Genomic DNA, 26,196 nt, shown 5'->3' with positions numbered 1-26,196 from the left:
ACCATAAATCCCATGTCCTTTCTGGAGTTTGGCCGGAATCTGGTCAAACAACCAAAAAGAGCACAAAACCCTGTAATAACAGCAGGGGGAGGTAGATATATCATTGGACTTGTGTCTAATTTCCCCTTCAAGTGGAACTAATCTGTGGTTTCAGGAGGCAGAAACATAGAAATATACTTAGACACGGTTAATGTTTCATGAAAGCAGTAGGAAACACTTGGGGGTAGTGACCCAGATCCACGCTGACATAACACTCGGGTTGGTTTGACAGAGATACAGCGACACTGTCTATATTACATTATTCACTTTGATAAATCTACAGAGTTGGTACACTGAGTAACTCAGTAAGAAAGTTGGAGCCTCCTGCAAGGGAATTCCTCATGGTTAGCCAGTGTTATAGAGTGAAGGAGTCAGTCTAGTGTGTCTCAGTTTGGGATAAAAACTCTGGTTTTCCGGTCTATGGGCAAACAGTGCTACAGTTACTCTGCTCATGAGCATGATCAATCAGTTTATGGAATGACAATACATAAACATGTGAGATTCCATGTTCAATTGATAGTTTATGGTATATATATTTCATAACAACATTTTCAGAAACTAAGTATTAAGACAGCAAGTAATAAGAGATTACTCACAGCCCACCGTCAGTAAATAACATCATTTTATACAGTACTTGAGTACTTCATGGACTGTTAGAGAGTTGCAGGCCTGCAACGGTAGAGTTATTTAAAGCTTTGCATAAGACGATTGAGTTCTGGAGGTGTGCAGCACTTGCGCAAGGTTGGCTTCGCCTGTGTGGTGGGGCCCAAAGTGAAATCTTTTCACGGGGCCCAAAATCCCTGGCGGCGCCCCTGGATTTAACAATCGTAAAAATAGCCAGAGGCATCTCTAACCCGTCTAAGCATTGTGGCATTGTGTACAGGGCAAGGTTTAGAACTTTGGTAGCGATACTTGAGTAGGTTTAGCAGAAATCATACCAAATGTTACAAAACATGCCACTTTCTCAGAACCCATCGACGATCTGTCTGATGATCATTTAACCTCTGGGGGCAACGACCAATATTTTTGGGGTTCTGGTGTAGCCAGTGGATACTTGAATAACGGATATCAGAGTCAAATTCTGTGGAGTTAAGCAGTTATTTAAGTAACAGCAATGACCAAAACCTTTGTTTATGTGTGTTATTTTGTACTAATAATGTAAACACTTGGCAGTCTTCTTATGCATTTGGTACTCAGCCTTGGAAAACACTAATTCCCTTCTGTCTTATCCCTTTATTACAAATTATACTTCTGAACATAATAAGATCTTTTGAAAGAACAGATGCTCAAGTGACTCAAGGCCAAGGGTGCAAGGTTCTGCTACATTGTGAGGCTGTTAACTATTTACATAAATGCTGCAATCCATTGTACTCAAAACTTGGAAACAAAAATCCTTTAACACATAAAGGTGCAATAGAGCGGTCATTCACGTTGGAATTCCGAGTCCGAAACTAGGCCAAGATGTATCTAACCCTAGTTAGGTTATTAAAGAATGCAACCTAATGCATCATTTCTCTTCACTAATGGTGCTGTGGAAATTAATGTAGGTCCTAAGTAGATGCTCGTGAAGCTCAGAGACTTGCCATACAAACATCAGTTTGCTGCACGTGTCCATGGGTTATTTGAATGGGTTTTTGGTTAGATGCCAGAAATAAGGTCTCTGTTCAACACAAGCTGAAGAGATTTGAATGTTTTGTTGTGCAACAGAAAATACGTCAGTAAATTTCCAACTGTGAACTTTAGGTATCTTAAAAAAGGCGGTTGCTAACAAAACGTCTTCACACCGACTCGTCCTCCTTCACAGCCCGTTGTGTATACTCGCCTTCGTGCCAACGTGGTGTAGTTCGTTTATAGTCTAACGTTAGCTTTTGACTTCCAACGACTGCATTCACGCTTCAGAAATCATAAAAGTGGTGTTCATTCGTGAAGATTATCTTGATGAACAAAACGTGTAAGTATTACAAATTTGAATTTTCCGCAGAGCTTATTCTCTACAATAATCCAACAAGGAAATATCCCATTGGCTCTTTGTCGATGGAACCAGTGCGATGCTAACTTCCGGGTTGGCCTACAACAATATGTCATCCCTGCGGCACTCTATTAAGTGGCTGCATTCTAAGGCAAATAGAAGCGAGTCCTATTGGTTATTAATAGAGAGTTAGAACACTAAAATCAACTGTTTTCAAAACATTTACACATGAATAAATACATGTCTTGATATTTTTTTATATTTACGAAACTTTATGCAATTTTATATATATCATTTGCATGAGTTTATGTCACTTGCCTTTAGCTAAGAAACCCATGAAACTTCATATCAGCATATCCGACATTTTGGGAAGCTACCCCTGGCATCTAGAGTGTGGCCTGATTTTTTTGGGAGAGACTTTGAACCTTACGCCGACAGCATCTGCTCCTCATCAAGTAATTAAGTTCAAAGTTGCAGAAAATGATCGTTAGCTGGGTCAACACTCAACCAGCTCTGACCTGTTATTGCAGCGCTAACTACAGACCCTTGTGGGAGAATGCTGCCAACACACACACACACACACACACACACACACACACACACACACACACACACACACACACACTTATCTTATTAGAGCCCAAATATTGTTTTAACACCTTCCAGCTAAATAAGGTCAGTATAAATGGGTCAGAAGCTCCTCTGAGGCATCCGACTTGTGAACTATAGCTACCCTGTCTCCTGTGTCTGAGGCGTCCACTTTCTAAATATAATCCCTTATTAATCATCCATTTACCCAACACAGACTGCAATCAGCAATGCAAACTATTGGGCTTTTCCAAATCAGGGTATAATGTGTTTACTTTGAGCAACTTTGGCATACTTTTGTCTTTCAAAGCAAGAAAATAAGATTTGTTGTATTTCAAGATATATATAGTTTTTTTAATTTTACCCAATTCACAAACAAAACTAGACTGAATACTAATCATGCACACACTACGTATGAACTTAACAAGAAAGTAATTAAACCAAAGAAATAGCTAGCAAAATAAATGACTTTTAAAAATCTAATCCAAATAAAGCAAACATCTAGAATAATAATGTTAGTAAAATGAAAAGTAAATACGAACAACAAATGAATAGTTCCTAATATTTCTTTGGCTATCAAATCCGATGAAATGGATTCTTGAGATGGCACATGCTGTTGTAATAATGCTGCATGAAGAGAAGCATGAATCATATCTAGGTCATATCTGTAATGTACACCATGATAGTGCTGATTTTTTCTGTACATGTTTGATTGTCTTTACAGCCATCTGAAGGAAGCAGGAATCTGCTCCATCTGTATTCTCTAACTGGAGTTATGATGTCACTATAAAACCACAAGGTTTCTGCACAACCAGCATCAGACAGAAACCTCCGTTTTGATGTGAACATCAATTGTGTTGCTTCAATTAATTATTCTACAGTTTCTTCTGCACGTCAACAGGCGTGTTGGAGACTGACACATTGAAAACAGTTCACACAGCTCCACAAAAAAATTGTGAATCACTATCATTTATTTATAACACACACACACACACACACATACATACACACACACACACACACACACACACACACACACACACACACACAGGTTTCTTAAATTGAAACCTTCCAATCTTCATTTTCTGTCCCCTCCGCCCACTGTGAATATATATAATAGTTTGATTAAGTAATATACATGATGTGATGATTAGATAACGCTTATATATAGAGGAAATAGAAAAGCATATTTGGTGTCTATTGCATTTTTGGCCTTGAGGGTCTGAGCCCCACAACCCGCCGGTGTGTTTGAAAGGTATGTTTTCTTAAAAAAAAAATTTGAATCGCAATAAATGCAGCATTTATCATCAACAGAAACTGTGAAAACATTACTTATTGTTGTATGTTAACATTTCCAAAAGTCCTTGTATAAATCACGAATACATGCTTCCATCAGGAAAAACAACCAAATCCAGCTTAAAATAGTGATTTTTCATTTTAAATTGTTGGCCTTGAAGGCCTAAGCCTTCTCTGCTGGCCTAAACATAATCACAAAGTTATAGCTATTTTATGATTTAATAATTTTTCACAAATACACTACATGTATGATAATTTTTTTTTCATTAGCTTATTTTCTCATTGCACAGCTCCTGTCTTCCTCTGTTGCTCTGCTTCCAGCACAGCTTGTTTTAAGGAGAGCTTTTATCCAATCAGATTCAGCCCCTAGTTCTCTATGTAAGGAGAGAGGCCTGATGCCCGCTAGAGAGCCTTTGCAGTTTAAGTAAATGGGGACGTTATTGTTGATTGTCATAGTCTTCAACCAATCAGATCTTTAGTTTGACATGTTGGGCGTATTCTTTGACGTGCCAGTGGCACCGAGGAAGCCTCCTAAGTACGTTTGCATTAACGTGCGCCGTGATTGGTCAGTGGGCCAGCGTGACTTTCGTCAAACAGAAAGCTAGCTAGCAGATCTTAGTCTTTAGTAAGAGTTCAGGTTGAAACATATGTAAGAGAAGTTATGACATTTTTAGCGTTTTGCTTGGTGTAGATTCTGTTTTTTTACCTAGCTTTGTTTTTTTAACACTCAATGGCTGAAGGAGGAGGAGAAATGGATTTGGGAGTTACTGACTTTGTTAACAAAGAAAGGAGGATGGACTTTGTCTTGAAGTGAAGGCAGCTTTGGTAAGTCAACTGCTTTTGTTTTTTTACATCTGCAGTAGCGTTACTACTGTGTTCATTTGTCTATCGTGTCGTTTTTATCAATAATATGAATGGCTCGTGCTCTAGCGCTGCAGTGTTGCTGGATTGATTTGTCATGCTTGACATTTTATGTTGTCATATAAATATATGTCACCGGTTCTTGTGAGTTTGTTCTTGTCATTGTGTTAATTACATTGATTCTGACTTGTCCGTTAATGACGAAGCATCCCGTCATCGCGGGGTTAGGTTCAGACATTTGATTATCTGTTTGAATCAGTAGGGAACAGCTAACTGCTGTTGTTTCCCCGCTTAGCCTCCCTGTAGACACGTGCGGCGCCTCAGCTGTGTTCTGTTATTGTTCTGGGTTCAAAAGGTCACACAGCCCGTTGTCTCCTACATGAGCGCAGTCAGAGATGGGCAAAAATACATCAAAATGTATTTTGATACAAAATACAAAATACCCCCAAATAAATGTATTACAACAAAATACAAAATACTGGTGCCAGAAAATGTAACAAAATACATGTATTTTGTATTTAAAATATAGGAAATACTTTTTTCTGGATTTTCTGTTTTCTCACAATTTGGTATAGCAGAGCATTCAGGTTTATATAATGTACACAAAGCTCTGGTGAACCCCACAAACAGGAAGAACAGTCACAGAATGTCAGTGTAACTAAGCAAAGCTATTAAAAGACAACAACTTGATTGATTATGTATATATATATTTTTATTAATGGGACTTAACAGCCCATAAACTTTGGCTTTGTATCAACAAGAAAATATTCATCACATATGACATACAAGCTCCCAATCTCCCTCTTCCTATAGCTAGCTACTCTACTGATAAGCTAACTTGCTAAACACTGGCTATGCACTAGCCTAGACAGCATGCTAGCGTCATTAGCATGTTAGCATCGATCGCTAGCTTGATATTATAACCATCACCATGTATATACAATAGGCTATGTAGCCAGACCCAGACATAAGTTATACATCAAGCTAGTTGACATCTGTCACACTCAGATAAAATATTTAACTTGACAGACAATCCGTTGAACTTGAAGATCTGAAGACTGAACTCGTGAACTGTTTTTTGATTCGTGGAGAAAGTATTTTGAGTATTTTAAATACAAAATTACTCCACTCTAAAGTATTTTGTTACAAATTACGTTAGATTTTTAATCTGCCCTATCAAATACAAATTACAAAATACTCAAAAGTAATTGAAATACGTATTTCAAATACAAGTAATAGAAATACTGCCCATCTCTGAGCGCAGTTATGCATTTTCCAAATGCACTAGTATTATTCAAACGTATTGTTCTTTCGTGAGCCTCGTACCGAACGGTTTAATACGAATAAGTGTATTGTTACACCCCTAGAAACAAATAACCATAGCTGTGGCATCATAATGACACCACAGTAGGACAGCACAGAAAGCCCAGGTATAAAATGCACGGCCCACCACTGTAAAATAGGAATAGTTAATATGTTTAGCACTTAGATTCAGTTTATTTCCATACTTTGAAAAATTATTTATATATAGATTCAATTAGAATTTTTGCATACTTGTTCTTTTTTGGTCTTTTTGAAGATTTATGGTATTATAACTTTGTTATACTAGACAAACGACATTTTTGAGTTCTCTCTACTTCTAGCCATGATAGTGTTGTTTTCATTAAGGTACAGGACTTTTATATTGCATTGAAGAACAAGGGTACATTGAGTTACATGTACAGCAAGTCAAGTTCTCCTTCTTGCAGTCACAAAAAGTTGTTTCTTTTGCTTTTGCCGCAGCTGTGCGACTCAAAAATCATCAGTCGTGTTTCTATAGATGAGAGAACAATCTTCCGTACTCCACCTCGGCGGGGAAGGATCTCATTTTGTTTTTGGAGGATTTGTTTTGTTTGCTCTCTCTCTTCTTTTGCTAACCCACATACACACATATAGCTTTAAGCTAATGTAGCTCCGGGGTTGAGCTAACTGCTTCATACACATGTAGATAGCGATCTCTCTTTTGTCTATCGCCATGTTAGAGTCCCGTGCCATTTTGCAGTCTCACGAGGTGGTCACATGCAAACTCCATTTTGGTATTTCGGCCTATCTTCAACGTGTAGTTCCATGTGACGTAGCTACGTTTAGATTACATCACACGTTGTCTGAGCTGTCCCGTTTATTAATAATAATAATTACTGACATCAATAATTCTATTGATGTCAAGAATTTAGTCTTATATATGCTGATAACTCAAACACGCTCCTTTTCGTTCCTAACACCATCCTCTCTGGCTCTCCAGCTGCTTCTTTGTTTTTATGGAGCTTGTAATGTCCTGCGATTGTGAATTGCCAACGTCACTGCCACATCACAACATTTTTTTGTAAACTCATAGACAAAGAACTTAGAAGGTACCCAAGTTCACACTAGCAATTAAAACAGCAACGTTTTTGTTCCTACGATAGTCATTCCATGCATATCGTTGCATTATTGACCAATAGCATATTGTCTTGAGGGGAATAGAACCAGAAAGTCCAAAATGAAGGAAGCAAGATCACATTAGCTGTTTGTACTCAAAGACTGTATCAGATATGGACTTTGTCTCCAGGACGTCACCCATAGGTTTCTGCAGAGCCATCACCCTGTTGGCAGCCCAAGTCCTGTCTTATCCAAAAATTGGCACTGAGGTGGATCGTCAATGGAGCTGAGAAGGGCCCGGATGACGGATGAGGAGGCAGCCAGCGGTTAGCGACTTGGGACGACACCTACCTGTCACTCAAAATATCCGCGGCCTTAATTATCTATAACATTAAGTCTTGATATAATTCAAACAATTGAGTTGTACAAAAATCCACCCCCCCTACAGTTGTCATGAACAAGAATATTAGCTTTAGGGCCCAAAAAATGTCTTTTGTTTATGTCTGCTGTAAAGTTGGCACACATTGACACTTGGTTAAACCATCTTTTCTTAACAAAGTATAAACCACTCTACAAAAGATGAATAGTTATCGGACAGTTGAGAAATGAGTTGATCTTTTTTATATTTTTGTAAATTTGTGTTAAATTATGGTCCCATTCGCTATCAAGCTTGCTAATTGCGTGGGAAGAGTATCTGTAATGTACTGTATATGTATGAACACGTAATATAAAGAGAAAATAGTGTGAGTCAGAAACAATTAGTTCTCTGATCTCTCATCTATCTTGGCTTGCTTCAGTGTTAGCTTAAGCAAGCCAACTAGTTGTTTGAGTAGTCACTGCGTCACCAAGAGTGTAGAACAGGGTCACTTGACTTGCTTTGCCCAGAGAGACCGGGGAGCGTTTTTTAGAACATACAAGCTTTAATAGTCCATCTGAATGCTTTTTGATGCACTCTAGCACCTTATTTACATTAAAAAGTACACCAAAATGTACCATTGCAAATCAATTAATTCACATTGTGAATTAGAAAATGATAGGCGGGCCATTTGGCTGGAATAACATTTCGCATTTCGAGGATGAATTGCATGTTGCCAAGTCTTGTGTGACAATTGACTTTTACACTACATTAGCAGCTATAGTTTTTAAGGTTATTAGGTTTTTGAAGCGTTATTTTGGTTAATGTCTTTCCTAATGAACAGACCTGCGTGAGCGCTTACCTTTATGAGTCTCTGGAGAGTTTAGTGGTTGTTAATATCTTGGAACTTAAAGGGAAAAATGAAGCAGCATCATTAGAGAAAACTCTCCAGACTCATTGCTCGGTCCTTACCTCATTACGAACCATCCAGTAATCCATTTGGCTCAATTTGCAGTCAATCAGCCGACCACTTGAAAGCATCGTTTCCTGAGATGTTAACATTTGTATATTGAATAAATGCCAATGGTGAGTTCCCTCATTTCTTGCTCAACTGGTGGAGATGTGTCGTATTTAATGATTTTGAGTGTCAAGAGACTTCCCAGCTTGTTCACTGGATTGATTCAATTTGCTTTGGGACATCATGCTGTTATATGCGCTTGCCTACTTTCTCCTCAGCTGTAGATTATTCTGAGACAAAGACATTAAAGAGCTCAGAGATGCTGCCACCTGCTGCTCCTATAGGGCCAGTCAATACTATAGACTGCAGTCTCGTTGGCTCGTAATTCGGACGTTGATAAATGGGGTCAGCATGTGCATATGCAGTGTGTGTGTGTATGTGTAAGTATGTGGTTAATTCAGCAAAGGAGGTCCCCATTTCCCAACAATGTCAAATGGTAACATATAACATGCACTCGTCCTCCCATGTGCCCTCAGGGACTGAGAGATATGATCCCCTAGATCAGGGGTCGGCAACCCGCGGCTCTGGAGCCACATGTGACTCTTCAGCCCCTTTGTTGCGGCTCCCTCAGTCTACATCCACACCAATACGTTTTCATTTTAAAACAGAGTTTTAACAAACAAAAACGATCTCCGTCCACACAGCGTTTCAGTATCGTTTTAGAGATGGTCTCCGTCCAGACTAAAACGCCTGAAAATGAATATCACGTGACTATTCACGTACACTGGGCGTGAATAGTCACTGGGTGACGGTGTAAACAGGAAGTAGATTGTTTGCTCAAACGCCCCGTAGGTCTGATAACCTATAATGGCTGAGGCTTTGACAAAAAATAACATGGAAATAGATAACGGTTATTTTTATTTTATTTTTTGCACAGTGGACAATCTTTCAAAGGGAACACCTCTTATCTTGGAGTTTGAGGTGATACTGTGTCATTGAAAATATATATTTTTTAAATATTTTGTCAAATAAAATGTGCGTCACATCCTATTACGTCGCTGTCAGGCGCCTTTTCCTGCAGGTGGCTAATCGTGGTTTGCAGACCCCCGCCTTCGGTAAACTATCAATGCATAAATCCAAAAAAAGAAAAGTCACGGAGGGAAATAGAGAGTTTAATTCTACGTATTAACCTTGTGCATTTTCAAAATATGGGCTCCCTAAATTACACTGGCATTTCTGAATGAATGTGGTACAGATTTAATGAAATGCTATGTATTGGATCAGAAAGCACCTTTGTTAGAGGGCAACTTTTGATACGCTATCACACTCTTTTCTTAGATACTTTGATACAAATATCCATATACAGTATACAAAACAATCCTTCGAAAGCTGCAACATATTCAGTCTCATGGCTTTCCACTGCATGTACTTGTCTACAAATCAGCTACCAGTTCTGTGTGTATCTGTCTCACTATTCTCTACTGAGAGTTATGACGGATATGTAACCTGATTCTGCCAGGGTATATTCATCTATACAGCTCAAGTTCAGCCTCGGCAGTGACTTATTTACTTCCACCATGTTCAGCCAGGCAGACATTGTATATTGTACTGTTGATTGGCCTTCGTGTAACGGGATCGCCGATGTTTAAGTGAGCTGAACAAACTCTCATGCCACGCATTATTAGTACTCAACTCAGTTCAGCTCTTTTGTCATGCGAACGTCATTATTAAAGTAGCAAAATAATATTGGGAAACGATTACAACTATTTAGATTTGTTGGGGAGAATCTTTAGCAATGAAAATAAGTAGTATTTAGTTCTTGCTAACATTAGAATTCAGTCAAATATTAAAAAATACCTCGGCTATCACTTGTTTTTACATCTTATACACTGAGACTTAGCCCCCAAAGGATTTCCTCTTTTTTTTATTAAAATAAAAAAATAAATAAAACACAGTTTCAGTGACAGATGTGGCAGCAGAATAATGTACCTCTGCACTGTATGTGCTTTGCAGTTGCATTGTGTTACTGTAGGTGACTGAGGTTTTCACAGCCTTTGAATAATTGCTGCTTTTATGCTGTAGGAATGCAGGAATTTGAAAATGGGAACACTATAAGCAAGGCAAGGTAACCTATACAGCTACTGTAAAGTTTTTCCAACGACTGCTGGTGTCTCATGTCAAATCTAGATTAAATCAAGAGCACCAATTAGTAAATAGTGCACACAAGTTATTTAATTGAGAGCAAGCAAACTGACTACGATCCAGTCGCAGTATGTTCTTTGTTTTTGGTATGTAAACTGCAAAAGCTTCTGAATATAGTACATACTGTCTGAAGGGAGCTTTTCAAAAAATAACCCTGATAATGTTGTAGTGATGTCATCAGGGTTATCTCAAAATAAATACATATTTTTTATAAGGCAGAATTGTTGCTGCATAACAGGAATGACTCAATTTAAGTCCATCGCTGTAAAAAATATTACATTTCTCGGTGTCAACCCCTTCTGCCAGATCGTAACAAGACGAAGCTACAACAATGGCGAGAAAAAAACCCCATATAAATGGCAAGCGGACAAAGCTCGTCCCAAAACAAGAGTGAATCCGGGCTTGGCTTTAATTCGCTGGCGAGCACACTGATCTTCGTTGTTTACAAATTGCAACGAGCAAATCCTACTCATTGTGCCTTTAAACACAACACACTTTTAGAGGAGGAGGAAAATAGGAGGAAAAAATATTGAGAAAGAGCAGAGAGAGATGGAGTTAGACTGTGATCATTAAAGACACAGCAACAGAGAGGCTTGTAGATAAAGCCTCGCTGCCCCTTAGGGAGAGAAGGTGCTAGTATTATAATTGGAGAAGATGGACTGTCCACACTCTCTCTGTGCTTTATTGGAACGCTTTCAAGCACCTTTCTAATTCCATTGGCCGAGCACAAGTGACCATAATCCTGACCGCAGGCTTGATTTGAGTGCTCAGAGGAGTAGCGGAAGCGAGCGGCACTGTACAGTCTGAAAACTTAAGTGTGCTGCATGAGTGTGTGTGTTGGGAGGAGGATATCACATTATCTCCTGAAGGGCTAAAGGGTTTGCTGCCGGTTTGTGGGAGTGCCTGCCGGTTTGTGTTTATTGGTGTGTGAGTTCCTGTGCTTGCGCCAGAAATTCATACATGTGTTTCACCACCTTGGAGACAGCACAAGCTGTAAAGTTACAATGACGATGCAGTGTCAGAGGTGGACTCTGCCTCAGCAACTTGTGATGAATCAACTCATCACGCAGATCAAAATGTCACAGATCCTGAACAACTCTGCTCCTGTGTGTAAGTGTGTGTTTGTGTGTGCATATGTGCATATGTGTGAGCGCATGTGTGTTTCAATGCTTTCAGGCGTGTCGATGCTGACATCCGTAATGAATCAACTCGTTTTGTTCAATTTGATTTTCCCAGAGCAGTAGCATCCTAATGTGTGTGTGTGTGTGTGTGTGTGTGTGTGTGTGTGTGTGTGTGTGTGTGTGTGTGTGTGTGTGTGTGTGTGTGTGTGTGTGTGTGTGTGTGTGTGTGTGTGTGTGTCTGTGTGTGGCGGCCCATATAGACTGACTTCAATTAATCCTAATCAGCATCAGAAATAGTAAATATTGATGTCCAAGGGATACAATGATTTTCCAGTTTCAGCAGTAGTGACCTTTAACTAGGCTTTCTATCTAATTGGTCGCTTCTGACAAAGACTAAGTACAAAATCACTAACATCCTGTGTATTAATCATTGATTGGACAGAATGCTTTTAGACACATCAGATAGTTGTGTTAACCTGCAAGGTGTCCATTGAAATACAAAGCACATTAATTCAGAGAAGCAAGAGAGAGTTTTTGTTATAATAGTAGAGCCATCGGTACATTTAATGACTTTTATTTGCAGATGCTTAAACAACTGGAACCACATCTGCCAGTTGCCTTTTAAAATTCCTTGTAGTGATTAAGTATACAAAATTGGGGGCATATCTATATTCCCAGGGTCTTATATTTCCAAGGTCCTTTGTCAGGTTGCTATATTACAAAATGTTCCTAGGGTCCTATGTTCCCAAAAACCTATGTTTCCAGAGTGTTATATTTCCAGGGTCCTACATTCCCAGGGTCTTATGTTCCCATTGTCATACGTATATATCAAAAGTCCTATCTTCCTAGTGTCTTATGTTCCCATGGTCCTATGTTTCCAGGGTCCTATGTTCCAAGGGTCCTATATTAAAAAAAGTCCTGTTTTCCCCGGGCCCTATGTTTCCAGGGTCCTATGTTCCCAGAGTATTATATTTCCAAGGTCCTACATTCCCAGGGCCCTATGTCCCCATGGTCCTATATTTACATGTCCTGTGTTCCTTGGATGCTATGTTTACAGGGCCCTATGTTCAAAGGGTCCTTTGTTCCCAGTGTCCTATATTTCCAAGATCCTATGTTTCCAGGATCCTATTTTTTCCAGTACAATATTCTATGTTTTCCAACACACATTAAGTAGGTCAAACTTTTTCAAAGATATGTTGTCAGGGACTTTTCCTAGGGTGCTATTCAACTTCATGCTATGTTCCCTTTGATGAGCAGCTGATAGCGCGTCGTATTGAGAGAATAGAGCTGGAGAACATCTTTTGCAGGTTTCCATTTTGTGCTATAGATCTGGGGAACAAGCCAGTTCTAATTCCAAGCTTGTCAAAAACATACTTATTTGAGCCCAAACCACTATCTTTTCCTAAACCTAAAAAATGTGTTCCCTAAACCTAAGTCACACCAAGGGGTACCCAGTGTGTTTAAAAGGGATGCTAAGGGTTCCTGACCAAGCATTTGTTTGTGACAAGTTGGGAGTGAGGAACAGGTTAGGGGAACATAGGTCCTTGGGAACAAAGGACCCTGGGAGAGAACATGTAGAGCAGTGTAGTACCCCCTAACCAGCGCAAAGCATTTATGGTTGAAAAAAAGATCATCAGTGTCTGATATATTAAACTGTCAACACTGAAGATTGTATTGTTTAGGATAATGAAATTGAATAGCCTACTGAATATAAAATTCAGCTTATGAACTTACACTTATTACACTTACACTTATTGAATATTTCTTAAATAACTATTTTTCAAGGATTTTTGAATGGATGCTAATTTTAAATCTATTTAAAAAAAATCTCACGTACCCCCTGGAGTGCCTTCACGTACCCCCAGGGGTACACGTACCCCCATTTGAGAACCACTGATGTAGAGCTTAGGTACATAGGACTTTGGGAGAGAACATGTAGAACTGGGGATCATAGGACCCTTTGTCATGTTCCCATTATGTGACTCGTACACCTGGGGAACATAGGAGGGACCCCTCCAAATAAGTTATTCAATTTTGTCTGTTTTCACTTCTTATTTGAGATTCTGTAACGGGGAGGTCTGTGTCAGCCCATTGTGTGGGAGAAAGCGTAAAACTAGAGATCAGTTTTCTCTGTAAGAAACCTTGTTTAGGCCTTTGCCTCACGAACGCACCACTCGCTCTCACACCATCACACGTTATTTTCAGATGTGTTAATTGGGGAAAGAGCTTGGCATGTGCATGACTGTGGGTAAGTTGTGAAAGCAGGGATATTCTCAAAGGAAGACAGGAGTAATTTCAATCTGATGGCAGACACCACACGTTTATACAAATACTGACTTAAAGATGCAACAAATATCCAAAACCAGCTTGCATAACATTTAAATGATAAAGAGAAGACATTCCTGTGATAGAAAAACATAATGATTAATGATGAGTCATGCTGTTGCGGCATATTGCAGATGTGATTAAAAAGGATTCCATATTTTTTTTTTTCTTTTTACCGGAGGTGTCACAGGCATGATCCATATCCGAGGTGCAAAGACTTGTGTAACATATTATAATGTGCCTTCTGTTGAATCTACCCATTGATGTTTGGGGATTTGACTCAACCGTTACTTTACCCTCACTAAACCTTAACCTACTTTGGTTTAATTGACTATTCTCAAGTCGTTTTTCTCAAGCTTAACATTACAAACCCAATGTCTAACACTCTTTGCTTACTTGCAAGCTAAGCAGTTCTCTTTCATTCTAAATGTGACTGTCTGAGATTTTGCCGATTTTGACGAGCAAGGGAAAACCCTTGCTTTTTCTTGAGCTGTGTAGCCGATATCTGTTTCAGCTTGTATGTTAAGTTAATGAGCTTAATGTCGGGCTGCACGATGCATTGTTCAGCATTGACGCTGCGATAAACCTATGCACAATAGCTACATCGGAGGACGTACTATGTCGGCAAATGAACACAAACATAAAAGGGAAACTCCATTCTCCATTTCCCATTAATTACCTACAGTCTAGAGAGGCCCACCACAGTTTAAAATGAACTGTATATATTTTTCCACTTCTCAATGGATGGGGTTTGTTTCTGCCTGGGGGAATCAACTTGGTGAGTAAGGGATGGCCTCTAATTGTGGGGGGATCCTCTCCGCGAGCAGTGCACCGCCACCAGATTTAGTTCGGACTAATCATTGCGCCCTCTCTCCCTGCGTGGACGGACGGGCCTCCCGACGATGTCGGCAATACGGACCCCTTCTCGTTGACCATGCTTTGTGGGTGTGACTTTTTTGCTGTCATCACCATTCATATCTATACAACTAATGTGTTTGTTTAATTGTTTACGAGAGCACAACACGTTGCCTTCAAAGTGCACCAGACTGAAGCATTTATCCTCTTTTTTTTCCCCAACAATGTCCTCCAGCCCTAGTTTAGTGCCTCTTTTTGACCACTTGTAGCGCTATGTGGCAATGCTTTTGCAAGGGCGTTCATTATTTTGTTTGTATTTCATGCTCACATGCACATGTATGTCCATGTGAGCACGGCCATGCAATACACTTTATTGCCGTCAGTTTCAGCCTATTCCAGTGGCCAACTGTGCAGCAACTATAAAGTCCCCTACAGCCCGAAAAAACATTTTCCCATAGACCACCATTAAAAGAAGAGACATCACTTCCTGTATTTAAAATATTGATAATAGGAGAACAAGCAGTATTAATATATAAATGTCTTATATTTCTTTACAGGATAATGTGGACCTAGGAGAGCTGATGTTCTCATTGTGCTATCTCCCCACGGCTGGCAGGCTCACCATCACCATGATCAAAGCCAGAAATCTCAAAGCCATGGACATCACAGGAGCTTCAGGTGAGTTCTGACTGACAAAGCAGTGATTCCACTGAGATCTGGTCTAGTCAGACGTACACACCAGGCACTCAAGTGCTTAGTCAACATAGTATTTTCTTTAATGGCTTTCCGCGCCAAGACATTTTGGCGTCCTCCACGAACTTGCCACGTGTTACTTCTCTACAGATCCGTATGTGAAAGTGTCCCTGATGTGTGAAGGCCGGAGGCTAAAGAAGAGGAAGACGTCAACCAAGCGTAACACTCTGAACCCCGTGTACAATGAAGCCATTGTCTTTGATGTTCCTCCTGAGAACATTGACCAGATCAGCCTGCTCATAGCTGTCATGGATTATGATCGGTTAGTGAGTTCACTACGTACAGTGCCTTTTTCAGGTGGAAAGAAAAAGGTGGGATAATTAGATTTAACAAAAAATGAAATTTAAATGAAAATGTATGCCTTTATTGCACTCCATTGCGGTTTTTTTGGGGGGGTTAGTTTGTTGGACTTGTTGGATGGCATTCATCATATTTGATCAACCCTAGAGGCATCCAAGAGTGTGTTTTTTTTACAAACATGGGGACACCAAACTAAATATATGTATTCACTTATGAACCCATAAATTAACCATCTTAAGTATTAATTGTTTTGTTATTGTCAGAATTGCAGCAAAAACAATACATTTGACACCAGTATGATTATGTTTTGTGTCATCTTATAAAAAATGATTATACCGTTGACTTTCTTTCTTGCAGGACATTTTTTGAACCAAGTTTCAGTTAGATTTGTGAGAAAACTTTGTTTACACTACATAGCATGACCGGCCCTGTATCAAATTATAGGTAGATAGTTACTTTATTAATCCCGCTATATTGAAAATGAACATGTTTATGACCCATGTTATGCATGTTGTGCATACTCAGTATCACTTAAACTTTTTCTGCCCTAAATAACCTGTCGCCTTGACCTACAGTATGTATACGTGTTTCATCCACAGTACATTTACTGATGCAACATTTGTGAGTGATGTTCTTTCTGTCCTGCAGGGTCGGACATAATGAAGTGATCGGGGTGTGCAGGGTGGGCAACGAGGCGGAGAGCCTGGGGCGAGACCACTGGAACGAGATGCTGTCATACCCACGGAAACCCATTGCACACTGGCACCCACTCATAGAGGTATGGGCTGCTTGTGTACAATAGGTAGAATACAGTCCAATAAAGGTTTTAATCTGTGCTTTCAAAGTAAGCCTCTAAGCATCACCTAAACAGTCTACAGTAGTAGTCAAGAAATGTTACTAAGAAACAAAAATAACAATCCCATGGTGGTCAGTCTTCATCTTTAGTTCATCTTATGGACAACATGAATGTTTCATTTGATGATAAACCATCTTCTAGTTGTTTGTCTGGACCAGAGTGGTGGACCAAATCGACGAGCGGCCACTGGCATGACTTAACATTTGGTATACAGTCAACATTAGGTCCGAATGACTTTCTCGTTGAATGACCATTCACTGCTGATGAAAAAAACCCATCAGATTACCTAGCGGTGAAGAGCCTTCGATGTATGCTATGCAATGGGTTTGTCTTCATATATCAGTGGGCTGGTCCCTCACACTCAGGCTAAGTAAGCCAAGAGATTCAAGCAAAAACATACTTGTGTAGGAATATTTAAAGAATAAATACACAAAAGGTGAGTACAGTAGAGTAGAGTAGAGATGAAGAGTCTTCATTCAAAACAGAAAAAGGCATCAGAAACATTAATGAAGAGACTCCTAAATGAGTCTTGTATTTCATGTTGCCGCGTTGTGCATTTCGTTTTTTAGGTCCAGTGAGAAAAAAAAAAAGAAACAATTACATAACAGAAATACTGCATATCCCTCTGTACTTGACTTGTTTTTTCTGGGATTGCCACAACAGAGGCACTTAGCTTACACAGAGAGAGAGAGAGAGAGAGAGAGAGAGAGAGAGAGAGAGAGAGAGAGAGAGAGAGAGAGAGAGAGAGAGAGAGAGAGAGAGAGAGAGGTGGCTACATTCACTGAGCTGTTTCTATTTCTGAATCCCCTGCCCACATTCATTATAAAAAAAACTAAAACAGATGCTGGACTGATTCATGTAAATTCATGTCGAGTTGTCAAGGCTAAATCTATTTGTATTCAGCTGAACGAGTCAGAAGATAAAACGCTTTAAAATGGATTGCTGTCTGGATAAATGTGAGGATCAGCTATGGAACGTCAGCCTCCGCCGGCTCATACGTGTCTTCAGCTCTATGAGGAGATGTGTTGGAATGTTTAATATTCCTGAGTAGATGTAATAGCCACTAGCTAGCTTGTTAGCTGTTTAACATAAGTCGTCATGAGGACCATTGACACAAATCCTCTGTAGACATCATTAATTTCTACCAGAGGAGGTCTGACGGTGCTCATTATGAGCAGTATTATTCCACCTCTAATGAACATGTCTGACTTTTCTCAGCCACCCTAATGACATTTCCATCTAAAATCAGGCCAGCTGATGTCTAATGAGTATCTATCTTGATTGCTTTACCATTCAGATGACTTACTTAACCTATGCGTGCTGCTTTTCCCAACTGATACCGACACTTTAGAACGATGGCTGCGACACGTATTTCATTTAACAGAGAAATTTGATCTCAGGTTACGTGAAATCCCTTGTGATAAAAATATTAAATAAAAAAGAAACCCAGTTCCCCAGTCCATTTTCAGAATCCAGAACTTGTACCTTGCAACCTCACAAAAACTATACAAAACTAGAGACCGTTTTACGATGGCATCACACCAGCTGTAACATACCTGGGTATGTTACAGTTACAGTTACCATTGGTATGAGCGCAGTGCAGAACGCCGGTGATTAGCCAGCCAGTGGGGCACACACCATCGACTGTATATAAGACATGAGAAGTGGACGCAGTGTCGCGACGTCACCCTTTGGTTTGTGAACTATCGTTTTGAAGCCTCATGTTCGGCATTTTGGCCATCGCCGTATTGGTATTTTGCAATCAGTAAACGGAAGTGACCATATTTGGACTGCGGAGGAGTGGCGTAAAGACGCCGCCCTAAAGCATACACTGTTTTATCGTCAATTTTACTCTAAAAGGACCATCATTTACTAAATGAACATCATGCTGTATTGAAGGAAGAAGACTTGAAACTAGAGATTCAGACCATGAACTCATGTTTACAATGTTTACTGAGGTAATGAATCAAGAGAGAAGTGTAAAGGTAAAAAATATATATCAGTATCATGAAATGGTTAGAAACATTAGAAGAACAGAGGTAGAGATATTTAGCTCTGTCCATACATGGGGTAAGAACAGATAGCTCTGTGTAAACATGATTTATGATCAGATCCAGAGATGGGCAGTATTTCTATTACTTGTATTTGAAATACGTATTTCAATTACTTTTGAGTATTTTGTAATTTGTATTTGATAGGGCCGATTAAAAATCTAATGTAATTTGTAACAAAATACTTTAGAGTGGAGTAATTTTGTATTTAAAATACTCAAAATACTTTCTCCACGAATCAAAAAACAGTTCACGAGTTCAGTCTTCAGATCTTCAAGTTCAACGGATTGTCTGTCAAGTTAAATATTGTATCTGAGTGTGACAGATGTCAACTAGCTTGATGTATAACTTATGTCTGGGTCTGGCTACATAGCCTATTGTATATACATGGTGATGGTTATAATATCAAGCTAGCGATCGATGCTAACATGCTAATGACGCTAGCATGCTGTCTAGGCTAGTGCATAGCCAGTGTTTAGCAAGTTAGCTTATCAGTCGAGTAGCTAGCTATAGGAAGAGGGAGATTGGGAGCTTGTATGTCATATGTGATGAATATGTTCTTGTTGATACAAAAAGTATATGGGTTGTTAAGTCCCATTAATAAAAATATATATATATACATAATCAATCAAGTTGTTGTCTTTTAATAGCTTTGCTTAGTTACACTGACATTCTGTGACTGTTCTTCCTGTTTGTGGGGTTCACCAGAGCTTTGTGTACATTATATAAACCTGAATGCTCTGCTATACCAAATTGTGAGAAAACAGAAAATCCAGAAAAAGTATTTCCTATATTTTAAATACAAAATACATGTATTTTGTTACATTTTCTGGCACCAGTATTTTGTATTTTGTATTTTGTTGTAATACATTTATTTGGGGGTATTTTGTATTTTGTATCAAAATACATTTTGATGTATCTTTGCCCATCTCTGATCAGATCAGGAACTGAGAGTTACTGTTTACTTTAGAGGACCGTAAAGACAGACACAGGAAGATGATCAAAGGGTCACACTGGGGGTTTGTTCCTGTCCTGGGGATGTTTAGGTTAATGTAAATGAATCTGACAATGAGATCAATGGAAAATGGGAGATCAGATCAACCAGCGTAAGACACCTTTGACCTGTCTAAAGGAGGAGACTGTTCCTGCTGTAGTATATAGTGTGTGAGGATTTGAACTGATGTTGAAGAATGCTTCCAGCAGACTCTGTGTGAAGAGCTGTGTTGGGGGATTCTCCCTCTTGCAAGAGAATAAATGGAACAGGACAACTTTGAATGATTTGGAGACTTGGATTATTTTGATTTGCGAATAACACTCTCTTCTCCCGATTAACATAAAAATATTCTACGACAGAAGTAAGGTTATTTTCTCATAGACTTCCATACAATCTGATTTATTTTTGCAACCCGATTAGTCGCCCCCTGCTGGTCAATAAAGAGAACGCAGTTTTAAGACACTTCCACATTGGCTTCACTTGTCAGTGCAGCATGGCCCACACACATTCACTAAAAGGCACACACGGCCGGCCCCGCTATACAACGAAGCACAGAGAAGTTCGATCACATAGAGTGACTTCCTTCTCTGCTCAGGTAGACATTACTCCATTGTATCTTTACATCACAAATAGTTGTTTGCTGCTATATTAATGCTCCTTAAAAAGAACCTTTGAACAAAATACACACCATTGCTTTTCTAGGTAGAAAACAAGAACTTGCAAAGAAATTGAGAGCTTTATTGGATATGAGGCAACAGCTTGTACTCTTCAGGTATCCTATTGTCATGCATGATACCATTTATGAGCAACGTAAACTATGAACTTTACAAATAACTCCTCTGGAAAAAAATAAGCTACAGTTGGAGGATGAAATTTGGTCTGAATAGGTCAGCAGGTTTGTTATTTGTGCAATTCGGTGCTTTATATCAATCGATCCGTTTCCTTTTCATGGAATATAAAGTATTTCAACAACACCAAAGGAACTTGTTTTAGGGCAGTTCAAGTCAGAATATGTCTTCCACATATTTTCACTTAACTTGTGTGTACGTGTGTGTGAGTCAGAGGAGTAACGGGAAACTAACAATTCAACTGGATTTTGTTGTGTTTCAGTAAGCGGATGTACAGGCAGTTAGATATGTTTTCCACGTATATCTTGTCAAATAGCATCCTGGTACCAGGATTCTTCCCACGTCTCGTGATATAAGCGCATATTCAAATTAGGCATTTAGCGCAAAATGGACATGCGCAGATAAAGTGAAATGATTAGCATCTTCAGAGTTGGTGGCAACTTAAGTGCATTTATAGGAGCTGTCTGCTCAAACTTGCATGATTTGTCCTAAAAAATAAAATGTAATAAAGCTCTCCTATATGTCTTTCTTTTTTTTTTAAACTTCAGAACATATGTGAGATTTAAATCTCTAAATGCGCACAGCGCCTCTCTTAATGTGGAGACGCACTCGATCTCTGCAGATATTTGATAAAGTAAAAAAATGTCTCAAATAGAAAGCAGACTTCAATGACGCGCTGCGACAATCGGCCGCGATCCATCCTTTGTAAATTCACCCGCGTGTGTTACTGAGGCGCTGCTTTAACCCGCAGAAATAAATGAAGTGTTAGCTGTCACACTGCGTCTACCGGAGGAGTTGCAGTGTTAGTGGAAGGTCAGTGACCCCGACATCGGCAACGACAGTGAAGCTAGAAGAAGAGCTCTCACGCTGTCTCTAGGGTCACTTGTGTAGCACGAAAACACACAGACAGACACACACACACACAAACGCAGGTTTTGTCAGACACTCTCCAGTAGCCACGGCTTATCTGAGGTCATTAGCAGCAGCACTGGACTGCAGCAGCAGGACCAGAGAGCCAGACTAATGGCTTATTTGTGTTTTCTTAAAAGATCCACACGGAAGTCCCGCGGGAACCAGGCCCACTGGATACGTCACACGCAGACACAATTATTACAAATAAAGTATTGAGATATAAAGACTTATAGATTACTTCAACATGCAACATCTGTGTTTCTCTGGCTGACACACACATTCACACTCAGTTTCCTTATGCACTTTAGGCTGTAAAGGCTTTTCTGAAGTGTTGGAGTGAGTCTCACTGACCCTCTGACCACAGTCTGAGAGCATTAATAATTCACCGACTCGATCTCTTCGGCCAAGACTGTAAACACACACACACACACACACACACACACACACACACACACACACACACACACACACACACACACACACACACACACACACACACACACACACACACAAGGCCAGGACCAACAACAAGATGCTCTTAAATTCCCCAGAGTGGTTTCAAGCCAGTACTGATGTTGTTGAGCGGAAAGCAAAGGAAACGAAGAATGCAGAAAGCTCATGTTGGCTCCACTTTGTGACAGGAACAAGCGGTTGACTAAGACGAGAGGCACACTGCAGGGGGCGCTCTGGTGAAGCGTGGTTAATGTGTTTGAAAGCCAGTTTTTCAGTCTCACAGTATCGCCATGGAAACGTGTTCGCTCAACCTGCATCAAGGCAGGTTGAATTCAGATCAGTTGAAAGTCATATCAACTCTGAGAAAAAAAAAAAAGTAATATATTGATAGAATCTACAAAAGAATGTATTCATTTGGCAGCCTTTCTGACATTTAAACTGTCTGGCTACACCAGAAATTTCACAGCAAATTGTTGACCAATAGTGAGTCGTCTTGACAGAGCCTCTTCGAGGTCCGCGTCCTTCGAGGGAGCGAAAGAAAGTCCAATATGGTGGAGGCCGTCTTAGCTTATCAGCTAACCTCCTCCGTCCACTTCTCCACGAAAAAAAGGAGTCTTTTGAATTAACTGTGTGAAATGATTGCCTCATTTTGAGCTAACGAGGTGGCTGACTGACAATTAGCATGCACTTAGCAAGATTGGTAGCCCTGCAAGCCTTTTCTCCCTCATCGATGAAAGCGTTGACAAAGCATGTAAGTATCAGAAAGCTAAGCTTATTTTCTGCAAAAGTCAAATGGCTTTTTTGTAGAGGGAACGGTGCGATGCTAATCCCTGTAGTTAGCCTACAAAAACACGTCATTCCTGCAGCACTGTAGAACCTCCTTACATAGCGCTGCATGTTGTTTACCGGTGGATTCATTTTTGGGGATTCAGTTTCCTCCATAGATGTTTAACTGAAATTTTTCAATTTCATAGCAGGTTTTAGCCACAAACGTAGTCATCGTGTTGTCACCCATTGGTTTGTGGACTGCGATTTTAATTCCTTGAGTTTAGCGATTTCGCCGTAGCCATCTTGGTTTGCGGTCGTCGCCATGTTTGTTTTTCAGCCAATGTACAGAAGTTACCATATTCGGAATGGGGAGAAGTGACTTAAAGACACCGTATATGGCTCTGGTAGAAGCAGCGACCTGTCAATCACAGTAAGCCCGCCCTAAAGCATACTCCGCTTTATGGTCTATTTTAATCTAAACTGGACCATAATTTACTAAATGAACATCATTGAAGACAACTTTAAACTAGAGCTTGAGACCATGAACTCATGTTCACAATGTTTACTGAGGGAATAAATCAAGTGAGAAGTAGAGTCATTTTCTCATAGACTTCTATACAACCAGACTTCTTTTTGCAACCAGAAGAGTCGCCCCCTGGTGGTCAGTAGAGAATGTAAGTTTTAAGACACTTCGCATTGGCTTAACTCGGCAGAACCGGAGGTTGTCGCCTGATTTTAACAGATAACTTTGTTACTTTGTATCCGTAACAAGTTCCATGTTGGCGGAAGTGATCCCTCGGTGACTGTGTCGCTAAGCAACCATAAAACACATTAGTCTTTCTTTTCTCCACTCCGCATCCGACGGCATAGGAGTGGTATAGTATGGCTGTGAACCAATCAGATTGCTTTAATTGGTTGTCCACCGATGTGGTCCAGAATATATGAAATTTGATATAGTATTTCATTGTTTGTATTTGTCCTATGATTATTCTTGTGATTTTGTGACCCCCCTGACTTTTTGTCCAACACCACCATGATGTCAAAATGTCCCCTTGACCCACTTTGTGTCCCCGGATGATTAATTCTCATGCTTTGGATGCCTATTTTGACCTTTCCTCAAGTGCCATCATCAGGCAAAACTTTCACTTGTACGCAAACAAATCTGTCCATTAAATTTAAAGAACACTTTCATAGTATTTCTTATCATATGAATAAATAAGGCATTAGATTTCCATTTTAAAGACATTTTCTAAAGGAGCTTCAGTGTGTTTGTCTCTTAAAAATGGACAAATCTAGTTTCCAATGGATATCATGGAACATTGGCTCCTCTTCCAAGAGCATTTTCACTGCTTTAAAAAATACAACTTTGGTGATGAGATCTTTGAAGTGCCAGCGATTGCATTCACATGTGCAAATATAATTGACAATTTCCAGGTTAATTCGGCTCTTCGGTCACCGAGTGCTTTTGGTGAATGATGAGTGACAAAGCCCAAAAAACTCTCTAAGGCTCTTGCCGGCCTTACACAGAACTTACTATAGATGGTTTCCTGGTTAATGGCATGTGATGGTGCTCTATGAGGTGTGCGTCTCATAGGATAATGAGTTCCATACATGATGTAAATACAATTTAGATTACATTAGACCTTTAGTTTTGTTTGGCTTCTGTTTGCATCTAACCAGATCGTCTTTCTCTCCATCCCTCTCTCTCCTCTGTTGCGGTCCAGTGGGTCGGACAGGGAGCGACGGGGAGTGGAAGCCAAGGAGGATCCACCAATTCCCTCAAGACACCACCATCCCCATGACCACACACACACACACACACACACACACACACAGCCTCAGGGTGGTAGAGCGATAGATGACCTGCAGATAGTCGTAGTGAAATGTTAAAAAATATAGTGTGACTAACAAGCGACTACAGTAGAAGCATCAGCTAAAAGCTATTACTCAAGCTGGCGTGTCATTAGATTGAAAAGCTTTAGTTTGCTAAGACCGCTGCAAAAGCCAATTCCCTCTTCTTTCTTTCCTTCATCACAACCAAACATCACTTTAACTACATTCCAACTGATCTACTACAGTGCTTTCATTTGTCATTTTTGAGCTGTTGCTGACGGCATTAACAGGTTGAGATTATCTAACAGGTCGAGCTTTTGTAACAAATCTCAGTTTTGTGGACCAAAAATCATTTGTTTCTAGGCCGTGATTGTGATTCGTGTGAGTGATGAGCTTTCATAGATGCAGTAAGAGTTAGACAGGTGCGGTTTGCAGATTTAGAAATGACAGACAGGGCCTTCCTGTTCAGATCGACAATGTTTTAGCTCTCTTTTAAACATTTGTTTCATGCAGACATGAACAAAGCCTTAGTTTTACCTTTATCTGCAACTTTCTCACAGAACACTTCCTGCAAAGATGTAAAGTGAAGAGGATTTGCTCCAAGAATGTGTAAAGCAGCGAACAGAGGGAACATAAAGGGGGGTTTTATTTACTGCATGTTAAAATTGTCATACTTTGTTCACAGGGTGTGGTCAAAATGAGGTGTTGGTGGTGACGGTGAAAGGGGCTTGTTCTTCTGGCTAAAGGGCAACTGCTAATGATCTCACTGACTGTTCACATGCACAAAAGTTTTTTGCCCTTCGGTTGCGATATTTGCGCATATCCAAGTCTTGTTTTTCCGTCTGACCAGAACTTTTGGGCTTTTCTTTTGGGCGCGCATCTCTGCAACCAGTCGGCAAGTTTGTTTACATCACACCGAGCCGGCCGTAGACCTGCAAGCGGTTGTGTGTCGCAAACTGACGTAAACACCCCAATTGAAAAGCATATTCCAATTGTTCTGTATACATGCAATGCTCCTGAAACCAGATTCAAATTGGCATATTCTACATTTCTTTGTCGGAAAAGCAAACTTATTGTGTCTGTAAACCTAGACAGTGATATTCTTGGGTTCTTGGGTTAAAGATAATTCTGGTTTATTACAACTTAAGCATTATATTTGACAAAATAAAGTGTATTAATGGTCGACGTACACACTAGTGGAACAATCATATTGGTATTGTACTCTGCTGAATACAGTGTTACCATAACTGATAGAAATTATGGACAAATCCAAGAAAATAGTTTAAAACAATACAATATTCCCTGATAGTTGCAGATGCCAACAAGGTCTCACTTTCAACTCCAATCGCGACGCTTGGTCAGTCAGTAAATATTGACATTTTTTCAGGTCAGTTGTGGGTCACATGACTCGCATGCGTTCAACCCAACTCTTACCCTTGTTTGTCACTCGCTAGCCATGAGT

General features: G+C 39.8%; 1 protein-coding gene across 1 annotated transcript in view; it reads left to right on the top strand.

Moving 5' to 3' along the window:
* Positions 1-24,703, top strand: part of LOC306698259 (synaptotagmin-9-like) — a gene marked incomplete at both ends in the record, with an annotated part of 41,638 nt that extends 16,935 nt beyond the window's left edge. The window contains 4 exons of the mRNA XM_079162499.1: positions 15,524-15,644; positions 15,810-15,981; positions 16,668-16,797; positions 24,626-24,703. Coding sequence (XP_079018625.1) covers positions 15,524-15,644; positions 15,810-15,981; positions 16,668-16,797; positions 24,626-24,703 — 501 coding nt within the window. The remainder of the gene's footprint in view (positions 1-15,523; positions 15,645-15,809; positions 15,982-16,667; positions 16,798-24,625) is intronic.
* Between the last annotated feature and the right edge of the window lie 1,493 nt (positions 24,704-26,196).

This window comes from Pholis gunnellus (genome assembly GCF_910591455.1).
Source record: "Pholis gunnellus genome assembly, chromosome: 7".
Taxonomy (NCBI): Eukaryota; Metazoa; Chordata; class Actinopteri; order Perciformes; family Pholidae; genus Pholis; species Pholis gunnellus.
The sequence above is the reverse complement of the archived record's forward strand: the minus strand, read 5'-3'. Positions and strand labels throughout refer to the sequence as shown.